Raw genomic sequence first — 15917 nt, 5'->3', positions numbered from 1 at the left:
CCCTCGAACACACACGGCTCTCTCTCTCTCTCTCTCTCGATTGAGCGGCGCTCAAAGCTGTTGCGCGCTTTTCCTTCTGATCGAATGGTCGCGCCGCAAGGTCGCGAGCTTTTTCCATACGGCGCGTCTGCTGTCGGATAGTGTCGGTGAACCTTTTGTATTGTATCGATAACCGGTGACGCAAACGCGCCGCTTTCGGCTCGCTCTCCTCCGCGCGCGCAGAAAATAAATTCGAACGCGGCGAGAGAGAGAGAAGCGCGCACGCCTGCGAAAGAAGCCGCGAAAAGAAAGAGGAGAAGTCTGTTCTCCGCTTCAATCGAGCGCTTCTTCCGCGCATCGTCGATCCACCCGATCGAAGACTTTCCTGTGACCCTGACCCCGCCGCCGGGCCGGCTCAATTAGCCGTCGAGTGCGCGCCGGAAATACCTGGAATTCGTTCCCGAGGGATGATCGGTAATGCGCGCGGTTGAGGAAAAACCGGCGTAAAAAGCGAGACGCGCGTGAGGACGTTCAACCGCGGGCGAAAAATTTCCGCTGGGAATTCCACGATGTCACGATGCCGACGCGACGATGACGGGAGCGGCGATCGGCGGAGAATGTCGCCGATTGATTGTTGACTGGCTAATTGACTGACTGACCTATCGACCGGCTTCGTCTTGTGAGTGCGCGAGGGGGCGTGCGAAGGGCGAGGGTTTCTTCCGACCGACGAGGTGCGAACGCGCTGAATGAAAGTCTTACTATGCTAAGATATGACGACGAAGAGCCGTCTTCGAGGTGAGCACTTCCCTCGTCCATTCTCCGTAAAGATATACCACTCTGGAACATGCGATACCAGTTGTGAAAACGATTACGCGAACGATGTATACTTGAATGTTTCTGTTCTTTTCTACGACTTACAACTGCCCACAGTTTCACGAATTTTTTTTATCCCTTTGAAGTTCTTTATCGTCCGATCTTTGTGACGTGGAATAATATGGTGCATTTAGCGCACGTGGTTCTTAGTTGAAGACTGAAATGAACTTTCCCTTAAAAAAATTCCCAACTGTGAGCGGTTCTAGATTGATCGGAAAATAATCGGATTTCGGGGATACGAATTAATGAGGAAACCTTAATTCCCGAATGATTTCTTTAGATTGACTTTATCTTAATAGAATCTCGACTTTTGATACGGAGGAAGCGAGATGCCTGGTCCTAAAATTGTTGCACGGGGGAAAATCATCTCGGTTCTTGATGAGGAAAAACCGCCCCGCCTGTGTCATTTTGTGCATTAGTTGAGAATGCATTCTCTTCGTAAAACGTTTATTTGCACTCGCAAATAGCGGGTATTTTCTACAGAACGACTTGAAGACGAGCTCGTGTAAAGTAACCGAATTTGCTCACGGACGTGAACAGTTCACTCTCTCTCTCTCTCTCTCGCAACGTTCCGGCAACGAACGTTGCTTGACGTCGTGGCCACTGAACGATCAATGAAGATGACGTTACAATGTCGTTTGGGTCGCGCGATACATTACCCTTTCTTAGGTGCTCGTACGCGTCTCTTCTATGGACAGTTAGATATACGTTAGAGAGAGGAGGCGTATCGTATTTACGTGAGGATCGCGAGGACGAGAAATTTGATGCTACTCTGACGCTCTTAAGGACAATTTGCGCCTACTTAGACGGCCTATAGACTAATAAAAACCTATATTGACGATACTGACACTTTTTAACATCTCTCTTGAACCTTTAATTCCACAGATTGAATTTTAATATGCTACCTTCAATGACCTATTTTGACGCTGAAATAGCAAAAACGAAAATTTAAGACACCATCAGGGCCAAGTAGAAGGTTATATTATTAGAATTGAGATTGAACCTATTTTGCTATCTTAGATTTTATCTACTATGTTGTAAAATTAGTGGTTTGACACAATGCCAAAATTTCGACTCGCGACGATGATCACCGTGTCGACAGCGGTTTGTCCGTATTGTCACCTTTTCTTAGATTAAATGCGCGTGAATAACAAGGAACGTACGTTCGCATTGTATCATGTTATTTTTTTTTCTTGAATGTTGATTGTAGATCCTACGTAGTGCCCATCTTTCACTTTGATCAGTTGCGTTATACAACTTCCTCCTATCGTAGTTTCTTTCATGAATAGTTAATGAGTAGATACGAGACTTGCAATTAAAAAAGCGGGGCGAATGTTAGTTTAGTCGATATTTATTCTCGTCAAATCTCTTATCTCTGCTACGTCAGTAGTGCCTCTGGCAGATTTTGACTAGTATAAACGTCACGATATTTTCTCGAGCTTATCGCAGTTTCGGTGGTCAAATAATGAAATATTTATCGTCGTTTAATATTCACTTTAACAGAATTTTAATTTGCAATCCAATCAATCGAGACATCAGTATTAAGACTTACGCGAAAGAATTGTCTGGATCTCATTCTGTTGCACGAATTGAGATTTTTTTCTGAACGAGAAAGATAATGTATTTTTTTCGTGAGTTTCGTTCGTTCAGAAAAAGACGTGTTCCTGAAATCTCGAAAAATGCCGGGCTGTGTTCCGCTTTCCGCCGATTCTGAAACAGTCTGTAGAATTTGGATTCGCTACGCGAAGATTATACGATTAGCTCGTCGGATATTTGGGGAATAACGATCAACCCGAGTAAAAGTCAACAGTGACTTTTCACTTCGCTGGCCAGACGCCAGTTGTGATCTCATCAACGTATGCATCGCTTACCTTTCCAACGGGCTTCTATCACTCGTGCGACGTATTCTCGTTTCAAAAAAAAAAAAATGAAAAGAGAAAAGAGGAAGTATCACGTAACCTTTTTCTCATGTTTCTCGTCTATATTCTTAACGTCTTCTGTCTACGAAGTGGCTTCAACAAAAATTTCGTGGCCGAATAGAATGCCGTGTACCTTATACTGAAAACTCTAATTTTTTCTGAATTGTGAATCGAAATTAGAAATTTTAATTGGCACGATTGATTATTTTTCACACAAAAGTTTCACAGAAATTTGTTGTCACAACGTCACAACTTGTGGAAAACGAAACGGCAGAAGGTACCTGAGTCGAAATTTTGACCCTGTATTGAACCCTTACCTCTTACCTTTAATTCTACAACATAGTAGAAGCTAAGATAGTAAAATAGGTTCAATTTCAGTTCTAATAAAATAACTCCTACTTTTACCCTGATGATGTCTTAAATTTTCGTTTTCGCTGTTTCAGCGTTAAAATAGGATGGCGAAAGTAGCGTTAAAATTCAATCTGTAGAATTAAAAGTTCAAAAGAGGTTAAAAAGTGCTAATATCGTCAATGCAGAATTTTATTAGTCTATAAGTCGTCTAAGTAGGCGCAAATCATCCTTAAGGGGAGATATACACCTAGAAGCCGGAAAAAAGATCATTTTTTGTGAATTTTTTCAAGGAAAACTATTTGAAATTTCGGATTGGGGTTTTAATTATCTAAAAGTATATACATTAAAAAATATATTTATTTTTTTTTAGTTAAAAATAGCAAAAATTTACAAGGATATTGGATGATACTTGAAGCACTGTAAAAACACGGTACTCACTGGCGTTTCTTCAAAAATCATCTGAAAAGAAAAAAACCAAAAAGATTATTAAAATAGATATTATAATCTAGTATTTGTCATAGGCGATTTTGAAAATATCAATTTATGACAAAATGGCGAACGTCTGAACATAAAGGGTGATTTTTGAGCCAAAAATTAATTATTACTTTGCCTATAAAACAAAAACTAAGTAACGGAAAAAAAAATCCTATGACAAGTACTAGATAATTGTGTATAGAATAACCAAAAAAAACCTCAAGGCAATCGGTTCATTGGTTTTCGAGAAATTTTGGGTACCGATTTAAAAAACGTGGTTTTGAGAAAAACGCGTTTGAAAATTTGGGAATGAATTAATCATGAAATTTGTCAACTTACATGGAATCATCGATACCAGGCCCATAGTGTAGGTCTTCCTCGGTCAACGGAATGTTCATTTCTTCTAAATTTTGTTGTCGGCGCCGTATTCGACCTTCTTTTGTCTGCTCTTGCGCTTGCAGCTCGGCTTTCGCAATGCGAGTTTCGTCTTCTTCTGCAGCGTACAAGTGTGCTCCTGAACCAACTGATATTCCCAACACGTTCATAATTTCCAATAATGAGGTGACACCATTGTTGAACATGCATGTTGCTAGAAATACAGCAATGTTAACGATTTCGGCCCCGCTGTTCATCGTTTTTGGAGCTATCTTCCAAATCAGTTGGTTGAAGCTCTCATTGGAGTTTTGGGTATATCCGCCAACACAGCGTTCTAACAATTTGTCATTGCTGAGGTCTTCGTATATTGGTTTAATGACATCTAACACCTCTTTTGGCAATGCAGCATAATCGTGACGGAAATTTTTCAGTTTATCTGTAGTTTTCGCTTGTTGCCACTTGCACCACGATTCGGGGCCTTCTGGACAGAAATGATGCTGAGNTTTTTTACTTCGATCCTTGCGAAAAGATCCGGATTGATGAGCTTCTCGAGAACCTTTATTTTTTGTATCCATTTTTCTCTCAATATTTGTTCACTAACGAAAATTCACTAAAACGCACAATTGCACGAACAACAAGCTACTGAAAACGTGTCTACTTCTGGCAATGAATAACAGCCATCTGATATTTCCGTTATACCTGGAGCCAAGCATGCTACACCTGCCTAGTATGCCCAAAAACACAAACAATTGAATCACAAAATAAGTCTTCGCCTTTTGTTCGAAGGGTCACTTGCCGTTACCTGCCTGTCGCCTGTCGGCTCGGCGCTGTAAAACACGTTTCACCGTCTCGTCCGTAACTGGCTTATTTATCGAAATACTACTTTACCGTTTTTACCTGATATTCTAATGACCTCAAACTTCAAGGAAATGCAGAAAAAAATCGATTTTTTCGACCATCTAGGTGTATATCTCCCCTTAAGAATGTCAGAGTAGCTTAATAATGATGACACAGCATAATCATCGGATAGTCGAATCGAATTCAGAGGGAATGTATCCATGTATCCCGCACCGTCGTTAACGACCTTTTCGAACACTCTGCGTCTCTTTCTTCGTCTTGCTCTCTTGACCACGTATGAGTTACCGCCGGTTCTGCGAGTAGCAATTGCTAAAATCCGGCTCGGATTTCAGGTCGCGATACGACGACTTCGCTGCGCAACTGCGGACAAGTCGGCGGACCTTTCCTAAACGCCGCGTGCGGTCAAAACGAGCGGCAAATAGTACCGTAGCTTTCAACGGGTTGTCCACTTTAGTTCAGCACGCCGCTGGACCGTGAAAACGACGACTCGAACGGTGCTTATTATGATGCCTGACGGCGCTTCTCCGTACCTTGCTCCCGTACTTATGAACTATTCTCGGTCGACAGTTGCACAATCGAACGCGGGCCAATCTTAAGCCGGTATCACGGTCGCCGTTGCAATCGTCGTACGAGAGACTCACCTGCAAATCTCTCTCTCTCTCTCTCTCTTCGAGAGAATTTTTACGCGAGAGGAGAATCTATGCGCCGAGGTAAAAGAGATCGCTTCTCTCGAGCAATTGCTTTTATTTGTTCGGTGCAAGTGAAAGTGAAATATGCCGGCGAAATGTGATTCGATGTGCCAATTGTTCGTGCAAAATCTGTCCGCTCATTCCATCGTCTGAAACTGCACGAGTTGTCCAAACGTAACATGTAGATAATAAATTTTCTATTTGTGTAGATATTAATTTGGGACACTCGATAATCGATGGCCGGGGTTTCTGGGCGGGAAGAGAGAAAAATATGACCACTTTAGAACCCGATATGTTCGAGAAAGAGAGGGAGACACACATTTACATATGATAGAGATCATTTTTCAGCCTACCAATACAAGATGGCTTCTATGGGGTGCGTGCGTGCGTGCGTGCGTGTGTCGCGCGCAAACGTAAGAATCACACTTTTATACTGATATCGTAAGCAAATCGTATATCACGCGTATAAGATTGCGATAGCGATGTCACGAAATAACACGGCGAAACGATCGGGTATGTGTGACTGCGCGCACACACATCGTCGGGATATATGCGCGAGTGAACACGTGGTGCATGTGCATCGCTACGACACACACCACGAGACTCGCTCGGGCCTGTGTGTGAGAATAAAATTCTAGCAACAGTTTGTGTATAAGTTACTATTTCGTCATGTACGCATTCAGCTCGAGTTCACGTCCGGATAATCGGTTTTCCCTCTCGACGGCGCTCGTGTTTTTCTCTTGCGTTTCGTTCGTGCTTTCAGAATTAAATTAATCTTCTTTTTTCATCATGAACACGTAACAATTCGTAGGGAGAATTGCGATGAAGTCGCCCGATCGATACACACCACCGTCCTCGTTTTGCCACTTACGAATCCAGAAGGTGACGAGCGATTACACGCGACGCAGCGTGAGAAAAGCCCGTTCGTCCGTTATCTTCGTGTCGACTTTTTTTTTCCCGCGACTCCATTGCGCTTCGTCCTGTCGACAACGTTGTTTCTCGATCAACGAGGGTTACGAAGCGATCGGGTTCTTATTGATGCGCGCAGCTTTCAAGCCAGATCGGCCGCGTACGTTTCCTCCCGGGCACGTGTATCTATTCTCGAATGACGGCGGATTCTCGCGGATAGGTTTCAATTAGAGACGCTCACCTCGGTTCGACGAGATCGTCGGCGGCGTTGAAAAACGAGCGGCGAGATGATACGTTCGCGCGCGATTCGAGATCGCCGGCGGTGCTGCCAAAAATCATCAGATGAAATCGCCGGGACGACGGGCTCCTCCCCTCCCCTCCCTCGCTGCGGATATCATTCCACTGAGCAATGCATAAAATCCAAGGCATCACGCCGTGCGTGCCCACGTTCGTGCAAACGCGTTATCAGCCCTGCCCAATCATAAAAATCAACAAGCGCGCACACCTTTCATACCTGAATTATTCATCGTGCATGCGGCCATTGTAACGCGCCTCGCACGTGTCGGAGAATGCAACTGCCGTTTTCGTTGCCGTCGAAATTTTTCATTCGCGCATCGAGTTGCGAATGTATTTGTTATCACGTCGCTCGTGACCGATGTTGCATTCGCGAAATTACGATGATTGTTGTTGCNCCCCCCCCCCCCCCGCTTCTCCCGCGCGAAATTTATTCGCGTGAAGATTTATTTAAGCAGCACCCGGACGATACGCGTCCGAAACGTGCTAAATGCGTCGCGGGTGCAACGTCGAGGTATTTTTAGCGCAGGAGGTTGCGGGGGGGATCGTTCTTTAATCAGTTCCATCGCGATGCGCTCGATTATTCTTGGCGTTTAGTACGAATCTAAAGCGCGGGTGACGGGTTGCAAAATACATATTCATTGTATATCCGTGGAGCTGGGAAAACAGTATCGATCGCCTGGTGTCAGCCGCAGTTGACAGGCCAGAGAGAGAGAGAGAGAGGGAAGAAAAGTTTAACACTCGGTTTTGGCCGATGCCGCCTGCTTAACGTTAAGGAGTCGCTACGACGAGTCGAGAGACGAGATCGCCGCTGGGGAAAAAAAGGAACAAAGCACGAGACTCGGTCGTTAACGCGTTGATTCCGTTATCTCGATCGTTTTATGATCGGCGCTGTATCTCGCGCTACGATGTACGTACCGTGTCGCGAGATACTACACTCCTTATCGTGCAAACGTTTACGACGTCGAGACGTATTGATGCGCGAGAGAGAGAGAGAGAGCTTTCGCCGGATGTAAATGTTTACGATCGATAAGTCCCCCGCACTGAAATTCGCAATTTGACATCATACATGACACGGGCGAATCGATGTACTTTTTTTTTATCGGATGTCGTTTGCGCCCGTGTATGCTCGTGTAAATTTATGACTCGGGGAGAAAAAGGAAGCTAAAAGCGCCGTCATTGCGAGTGATTTTCCCCGAGAGATGCAAATTCTGCGCGAATCCCGTGCAAATGTCGAAGACGGAGACGCTACTGTTTCACGGATACCAGATGATATATCTCTCTGTAGGATACTTCGGCACGCTCGTCTTCGTATTTCCGAAGTATAAAACAATGTAGGAAATAAAGGCTCCTTGGATTGTTCCGGTATCATCGATAACAACGTATGAAAAAAAGGCGTAGTTAACTACACGTCAGTTATGTACCCGTTAGAACTGTCAAGTTCTCGCAATGGATATTTGAAGATCCTGAATTATTGAGTAGTACGCGGAAATAGTACTTTTTTAAGTAGAAAATTAATGGTTTCGCGTGAGCCTCCGAGAATATCGGTCTTGTGACAGCGATAATTTTCAGTACTTATTTAACGACTCACGAGCAACCTGTTGTTTCGTATACACGTTCGACGTATATTTTCCTCGATTCGCAATTAAGGAATTGCACCGGATGTGTCGCTCCGCAATTATTATTGCACCGGATGTGTCGCCCCGCATTCCGATACTTTCCGACACTTTCTCACATGCAGTAAGTATTGCTTATTAATTTATTGCATACTTGATACATACAATGTAAATATCACTATTATTTTTCCATTACGTTAACGCAATATCGATCGGCGAGCACGTCTAAATATTCGGCCGCTTCAGCAAAGAAATATTCCAAGTATTGATCCAAGGCGAGCTGTGGTGCCTACTTACACGTGCTACCGTCACTTCATAGTTCGCAAGTTGAAAATGAATTTCGCCGTTTGCGAACTTCCCCGGAGGGAGCGCGGAGATTGTTCGCGAATCTTTCCCCGTGAGATTGCGCGTTAATAATTACGCGTTTCGCGAAGTATCCGGAAATGGAAATCTTGCAGATTTTAGTTCGTAAAGATATGTAACTGAAAAAAGTATCTATCGTTACATCATATATAAAGAAATTCGCAAATTTATACAAATTTCATACATATCAACTCTCTTCCTCTTCTTTTTTTCTCTCTTCCTCGTTCAAATCACCTTTCTTAAAGCGTAGCTTGACACGTCGTTGTACATACACACCGGGAAGGAAGAAAATCGATAATACGCGTCCGTCCACGCTGCCGTGATTCACCGAAGAAGCAGAAATTCCCGCGTTACGAAGATTTACTCTCTCGCTCGGGTCGATCTTTGCGATTAAATTAGTGGGTATCTGTGCCGAACGGCACGCATTACGTCTGTTAATTCACCTGGACGATCTAATTCCACGCGCGAGCCAAGTCTGCGCGAGATCGTAAGTTGATGCTCGATATCGCGGGTTGCAGATTTCATTCCGCCGTGCGCGCACGGCGTTAACTCAATTATCATCGCACGGACGATAAAGCATACGTTAAGGCTTCATTCATGCCGGCGGCTGAAACCTTCAAACGACGTCACGACTACTCACCCCGTGGCACGAAGCTGCGCGTAATTTGTTTCTGCTGCGTCGCGGCCTCCTGGAAAATTGTCAACCCGTCGCAATTACTCCCTGAAAAATGTGCGCCGATGTCGCGCATCGAAGTCACCACGATTCAGATAATAGGATCGACGTATCCGTCGATTCGCCCAAAATGATTCACGACAAAAATAAGCGGGCGATTTCTCTTAGAAAAGAAAGGAAGAAAGGAAGAAAAAAGTACGCGAGGGGACGACGGGTTGACGCGAGAAAATCTCGCGTGTTGGTTGCTCCGCCTCGCACACCGAGCGTTCGTACACCCTCGCGACGCTAACCCTCGAATATTTTGCCGGTAATCTGCGATCAATCCGCGTTTCCCCGCGGCACCCCGAAGATCCGCGAGAGGCACGCGAGCGGTTTAAGCTGTCGCCGTGAAGTTACAACGACGAGAGAGAGAGGTCTACCTCAACTTCAATGTCCCGAAAAGGAGCTTACGGTCTCTCAAGCTCAACGATGCCTCGCGGACACGTCAGACGCGACAAAACTTTGCCGCGAATCAAGGATACGTGAATACGTAACGAGGGTTGGTTGTAGTTGGCGCGACTTCGCTTCGATTCGCTATCGGCCTGTGTGCGCGCCGGCCGAGCTGGCCTGCCGATGTGCTTAGCGTAACGACGCGGCAGCGAAATACGGTTTATGCCGATATGTCCTTGAGATACGCGATCGAGCTGGATTTCATACGTTCCATATTCCACGTTCATCAACTCACCCTTTTCCGTGACCGGCCGCTATTAACGCGATTCTAATTCATTACATGCTCAATATATGTCGCGACTTAATTAGCTTTAATTTTATTTATCTCGTCACATTGTATCGCGTCCCGTTATAAGAAAATGAGTGAGAGAGAGAGAAGGAGAGAGGTGTTTATTTCAATTTTAGAAATGCATGAGACTACTAAGTAAATGCTAGAGACTACTAAGTAATTACATGAATCATAAAACAAAAATGTGTACATCAGTAGATAAAGAAAATTACAACGAAAGGAAGAAGGAAAAAACAAAGACAAAATAGATCAAGTAGAATAATAATAAAAGATGGAAAGTTTTGAAACAAAAAAGAACCTACTCTGAGTGTACAGTAAATGAAAAAATTTTACACAAGAGAGAGAGAGAGAGAGAGAGAGAGAGAGAGAGAGAGAGAGAGAGAGAGAGAGAGAGAGCGAGAACGAACAGCTTTTATTGTCCTCCTAGAACAATTCCTCTAAGGATGTTATAGATATGAACTTACAGAATAATATAAGAAAAAAGAAAAAAAAATAGAAAGGTATGGAATTACGTGATCCACATTCGTGCGTGACCGTAGAAGCATAAATAGCGTTGTAACGTGTTTCAAAAGAAAAATAGAAAGCAGAAACGAAAAGAAAATGAGTAAAGATTAGAGAAAAACACATGCAGAGAGAGAAAGAGAGAGAGAGAGAGAGAGCGATTGGGGAGGAGGAGAGTACTGTAATAATATATTAATATGACAAATATGCGCTATCGTATTACCGTAATGATAAATTGACACAATAAATTCAGCCTGTTATCTGTCAAGTGTTGGAGTCAAGTGGTGAGAAATCTCAAGAACATTTCGTGCTCATCTCTATGGATCATTCGTCTTTCTCGCGTAATGTTTTCATTTAATTAATTGATATAATAACGACACATCTCTAATGTGTTGAGACGCGCTAGTAGAAATCGAGATATCTCTGGCAGAACTGTAACGTTTTAACTAGCAATAACGGTTGATATTTTTTGCTAGCAAGATTGTTTAGAAAACATCGCAGGAGAGTAAATCGATGTGTTGTATATCTTGTTGCCACAACATACAGTTACGGTGTTGTGCAACGTACCGAGTATAGATCAGGAGGAAAATTCAATAGATGATCTAATGTACGCGTAAATGATAATCGATACGATCCGCGTATTATCTGTTGCTAACTCTTGTCTTATTCTTCATGACAATATCTGGCGTATGAATTATTTCGCCTGGCGGCATGCCTCATGCGTTGTTCCTTCTGTTAATGGCGAGGCGGCGGAATCGGATAGTCCGATCAGATACACGCCAATAGATAAATAAACACGTAATTTGCGTCACGATGATCTGTCAATTCCATGAAAAAGAAGACAAATATTGTTCTCGATAATTATTTGTCGGTTCAATGCGTCTGACATTCGAGGCCGGGAGCTTCACTCGGGTTTCGCGTTACGGTTTCGTCGGAATTGCAGACATCCTCGTGTTCCATCGTGTTGCAGCGTCGAATATTAAGCTGCGCTCGTGCGCGCGAGGTGAAATATGTAAAGAGAAATTTATAAATATGGATTGTTTCGTCCGTTCTGGAAATACCAATTCCCATCGCGATGAGGACCGCGTAGACGAGCGAGAGAATGATATCAGCGAAGTAAAATGTCGGTTTTCTTTAAATTTACTTTTTGATAACGCACCATATTATTGACCCATCGCGCGGTAACCTCTCCACCGTGATTCACAAACGGATCAGTGTTGGATTTCAGTCGTCTGCTATTGAAACGCGGCCTTATTCGCGAGTCGTCGATTACGTTTGTCAAATATGTCATCTGACTACATTGCTATACATTTGTTCGCGTTACGTTGTCACACGGCGTTCTTTTAAGTGGACGTCAGCATGTTTTATACACATCAAACGTAGCTGAACGATTCCTTTGTCGGACGACGGACCCTCGCCGATGGTCCATCCCGCCCGAAGTTTCACATTTTCCCTAGCTTCGTCTCATCGAGCATTTTCGATATCGATCGTTCGTTTTCCTTATCCCGTGGAAATTTGGCTATCCTAATATCGGCCACTCTAATATCGGCCGACTTCTATCCGTGACGATCAACGGACGTTCCTTATCGTGGATTTGATTTATCACGCGTTAGCTATCACTTAGGTCGAATGAGATTGGTGGTAAGCAGAAAGAACGAGTTCTGTCGCTTCGGTAAGAAGTAAGCGGGAATTGAAATCGTGAAATCTAGCTGTAATTTAGAGGAGGGGGCATGTGTATGTTCTATAGATACGTCACGTTATAATTCGATTGTTATTATTCCACAATCCGCGATCCTCGAACCGAGGCTAAAAAATTCATTGTCAGGCGACGAGGAGATTCGTTACAACCGATCGTTTAATTTTTCGTGCGAATTTTTAAAAGCTCTTTACGATAAGTCGTTAGTCGTCACTCATATCACACTGGTGGTAGAGTCGGAATTATAATTAATAAATCTCAGGAAATTGACATCCAGAATAGATCGTAATAAATCGTTGCGTCACGATTTCAATCAATCAGAGAGATATCAGTAGTTCTAATCAGCTCTCTCGATAAAGACAGCGTATTGCTTTTCGTTCGATTGGTCAGTCGTAACGCGATCTAAGTTTTAAACCGTAAGAAATGGAAGTTGGCCATCTCCACGCAGTCACTGATTACCGACTTGTTATTGCCTTATGATATACTATTGACTACTTAACTCACAATTCGTCCTTGACTTCTGATCAGTTAGAAGTATCCATAAGTAATGTCGTTTTCTCAGATTGAATAAATATTGCCAGCTTGTTCGTGGACGTGATTCATTATAAGCGACGAAGCTTAAAACATCATGGTCAACATGGTCATCGTGTTAAATAAAATAAAATGTTACATAAATATCAAAAAGCGACGTTACTTATAGATATCTAATATTACTAACGGCTTATCGCAGAAAGCCTTCTGGACTCTTCAAGCCCTGACCGAGGCCTCTTTCCTTTCTGTTACAGCCTGCACCCACGAGACGTAATCACGTGGGAGCCAATCGGTGAGACTTGGCGGCGTGCGAAGCTGGTGTCCGCGAGTACCGAAAGCTGGGGCACCTCGACGAGGAGAAGGTCCTGGAGGAGGAGGAGGTGGCTCGCAGGCGGGAGGGAAGCCAGGAGGTGACTATCTACCCCACATGGACGCCACCCCCAAAGGACCCCCCGTACCCCCCACACCGGATATCCTGTCGTCATTATCTCGCCGCGGAATATCCGACTTGATTGTCGCGGTGCCGCGCCGTGCCTTACGTCGCTGTCAACGTCGTCGAATATCATCCAGGCCCCCTCCGTTGCTCGTTCTCGTACGTCGCAGAACACGGAGAACATCATCCCCGTCATCACCCACGTGCCTCAGTAGACCCCTTCGTCCTCTGCGCCCCGCGGTGGTGGAAGGATCGCCGGCGACTCCTCGTCGTCTCCTCCTCAGCATCCTGCGAGTGGAGCGTCGTCATCCGCAGAGATTGTTCGTCGCTGCTGGCAGCGAAACGACTATCCTGTCCGGAAATTACCGTCGCGTCTGTCGGCGAGAGCTGTACCTGCCGACGACGACGACAAGGACGTCGATCGCCCGGACGGAGGGAGAGTTTTTTACGCACGCTTTTGCACCGCGTAGACGCGCGTTTGATGCTCGCTCTACAACCAGCCACACCGACCAAAGTCGCGACGGGAGATCGCTCCGTCTAACGGCCGTCATCCTCCGCGTCGGACATATCGACAGACTCCGTCCACAAACGCCTAACTCGAAAGTACAGCCTAAAACACTACGCGAACAATGTCGCGCAGCGCTGCCACGCGGCCTATGCAAGGTGAGTGATCTTTTATTCAACGTCGGGCGGGAGCTTCGACGCGACACGCGTATCGAAGAAGCTTTTCTTCCGTATTGTGTTATGATACTCATTAGCATCAATGATTCTCATTATAAACGATGATCATCGCCTGCATCGTGATTGTGATGTGAACGTAACGTAAACGTTTCGACGTATCGTATACGTGCGCGTAATTTCTACTCTAACGCGAACCGTCAGTTCGATGTAACACATTGAGAGAAAAATATAGTTATTTTCGGGAGGCAACAATATCCTTTTTTTAAGTAAGTATTACTGTGGTAGCAGTGATAATAACCTTACGTGCATGTTGCTACTATTGCTTTTGCAGTTAAAGTAAAAGAAGGATATTGTTGTCCCCGGAGATAACTATCTTTTTTCTCAGTGTAAAAAGAAATTCGTATTACGTGGGCTTTCAATTTGACGTAGGGGTTGATCGAGAATGTTGCATTTAAGTCGAGCAACAAAACGCTCCCCTTATGTTCCCCACTTTCGCTTTCTACCCTTCCAGTGTCCAGGCCGTACCATCGCGGAATTATTGTGTAGCGTTTCTCCGTCTACACATTTACCCCCGGTAATCCCCCCTGCTATTCATCGGCCGATAAATATCCCGCCGGGTGGGATAACAGTCGGTGTTGTTAGTCACTTCTCCGAATTTTGGCAAACAGAGCTCATGAAGATGAAACGATTTATTCTATGAGTCGCGTATCGCGTTCGCGCGTTGAATAATTTACACGCGTTCTAGCGATACAATCGCAGCCGACGATATCGGCCATCAGCATATTTAATCTCTATATTATGTGAAACAAATATTCTGATCGTTTTCCACCGGTTTTCTAGAATTCTGTTCTGCATTTTTTTTTTTTTTTTTTTTTTTTCATTTATTCGTCCATGCAAAAACGAAGCAACTTGAGCGACAATCTTTTGAGTCGGCTTCGAGTGATGACGGGGTGTCATTTCTCGGACAGAAGCTGCACTAATCTTTTTTTTTTACTAGATTCTACATCTGCAACGGTGTTTTTTTGCACAAGAGACCGTACAAGAAAAAAGTAAAACTTAAAAATTTATTTGTAGGGTATAAGAAAAGGAGAGGTTGTCCCGTTTATTTCTGTAAAATGGAACATGTCGACAAACATTTGCTGTTCTAACAAAATTTGTTTCCTCCGCGCGAGAGACCACGCGTCGTCATCGCTGAAAACCACTTCCCTTCCGGCTGCAATTTTTACCGACTCGCGCATCATCGTTCGAGTCTCTCCTGATAGTTCGTACCAGCTGGTCGGGAAGGGCGCACGGTTCCGGGGTGGATTCGATCGATGCCCCCGGAGCTCTCCGTTTCACCACCGTCAATGCAGCAGCAGCCCTCTTTACCCCCGCGGTCGCCGTGTCGACGAGCGTCTAGAATTTCCACCGTGCCGGCGTCGTGGCGCGTCGCGACGCTGCGTCGCGTGGCGCCGTCGTTGGACGACGCCTCGAGATCGCGCGTCGACACTGCGAAGCAGCAGGCCCCCGCGTGTGTGTGTGTGTGCGCGACGAAACTGTTTCGTTACTTCGTGGTGGAAGAAGTGCGCCGCTGTGAGGGCCCTCCGCGAGAGACCGGACGTCCTGGTGCGCGTTGATTCGTGATTTGCGTCGCTGTGCGTGCATGCGGGCAAGACGTGTGTGCTGGTGTCCGTCCGTTCATCATCAACCAGGTGTCTTCTCGCGCGCCGGCTCGTCGTCGTCGACGCGCGCTCGCTCGGTGAGTCTCGCTGCCGTGGCGATGACGGTGGTGGTAACGACGGCGACGACGATAACGCTGCTGGTGACGGCGAAAAGCACCACCGAGTGCCGGTGCCGTGAAACGAAAGACGGTGTCCGCCCAATCACCGGCTGATCTATTTGAAAGAGGAAGAGAGAGAGAGAGACTCAGATATATATATATATA

General features: G+C 45.0%; 1 protein-coding gene across 4 annotated transcripts in view; it reads left to right on the top strand.

Moving 5' to 3' along the window:
* Window positions 1-15917, top strand: part of LOC106747320 (phospholipid-transporting ATPase ID) — a 63552-nt gene that overhangs the window by 18201 nt on the left and 29434 nt on the right. For 2 of the 4 annotated variants that reach the window (XM_014624762.1, XM_014624787.1), the window contains exons 1-2: window positions 7-774; window positions 13134-13975. In XM_014624762.1, coding sequence (XP_014480248.1) covers window positions 13942-13975 — 34 coding nt within the window. In that variant the 5' untranslated portion in view covers window positions 7-774; window positions 13134-13941. Of the gene's footprint in view, window positions 1-6; window positions 775-8372; window positions 8462-13133; window positions 13976-15917 lie in introns of those variants that run through there. The other 2 variants (XM_014624778.1, XM_014624769.1) reach the window with 2 other exon arrangements.

The sequence above is a fragment of the Dinoponera quadriceps genome, unplaced genomic scaffold (assembly GCF_001313825.1).
Source record: "Dinoponera quadriceps isolate SergipeBrazil2010 unplaced genomic scaffold, ASM131382v1 scaffold167, whole genome shotgun sequence".
NCBI classification, from domain to species: domain Eukaryota; kingdom Metazoa; phylum Arthropoda; class Insecta; order Hymenoptera; family Formicidae; genus Dinoponera; species Dinoponera quadriceps.
Note: the sequence above shows the minus strand (reverse complement) of the source record. Positions and strands in the feature narration are given on the sequence as shown.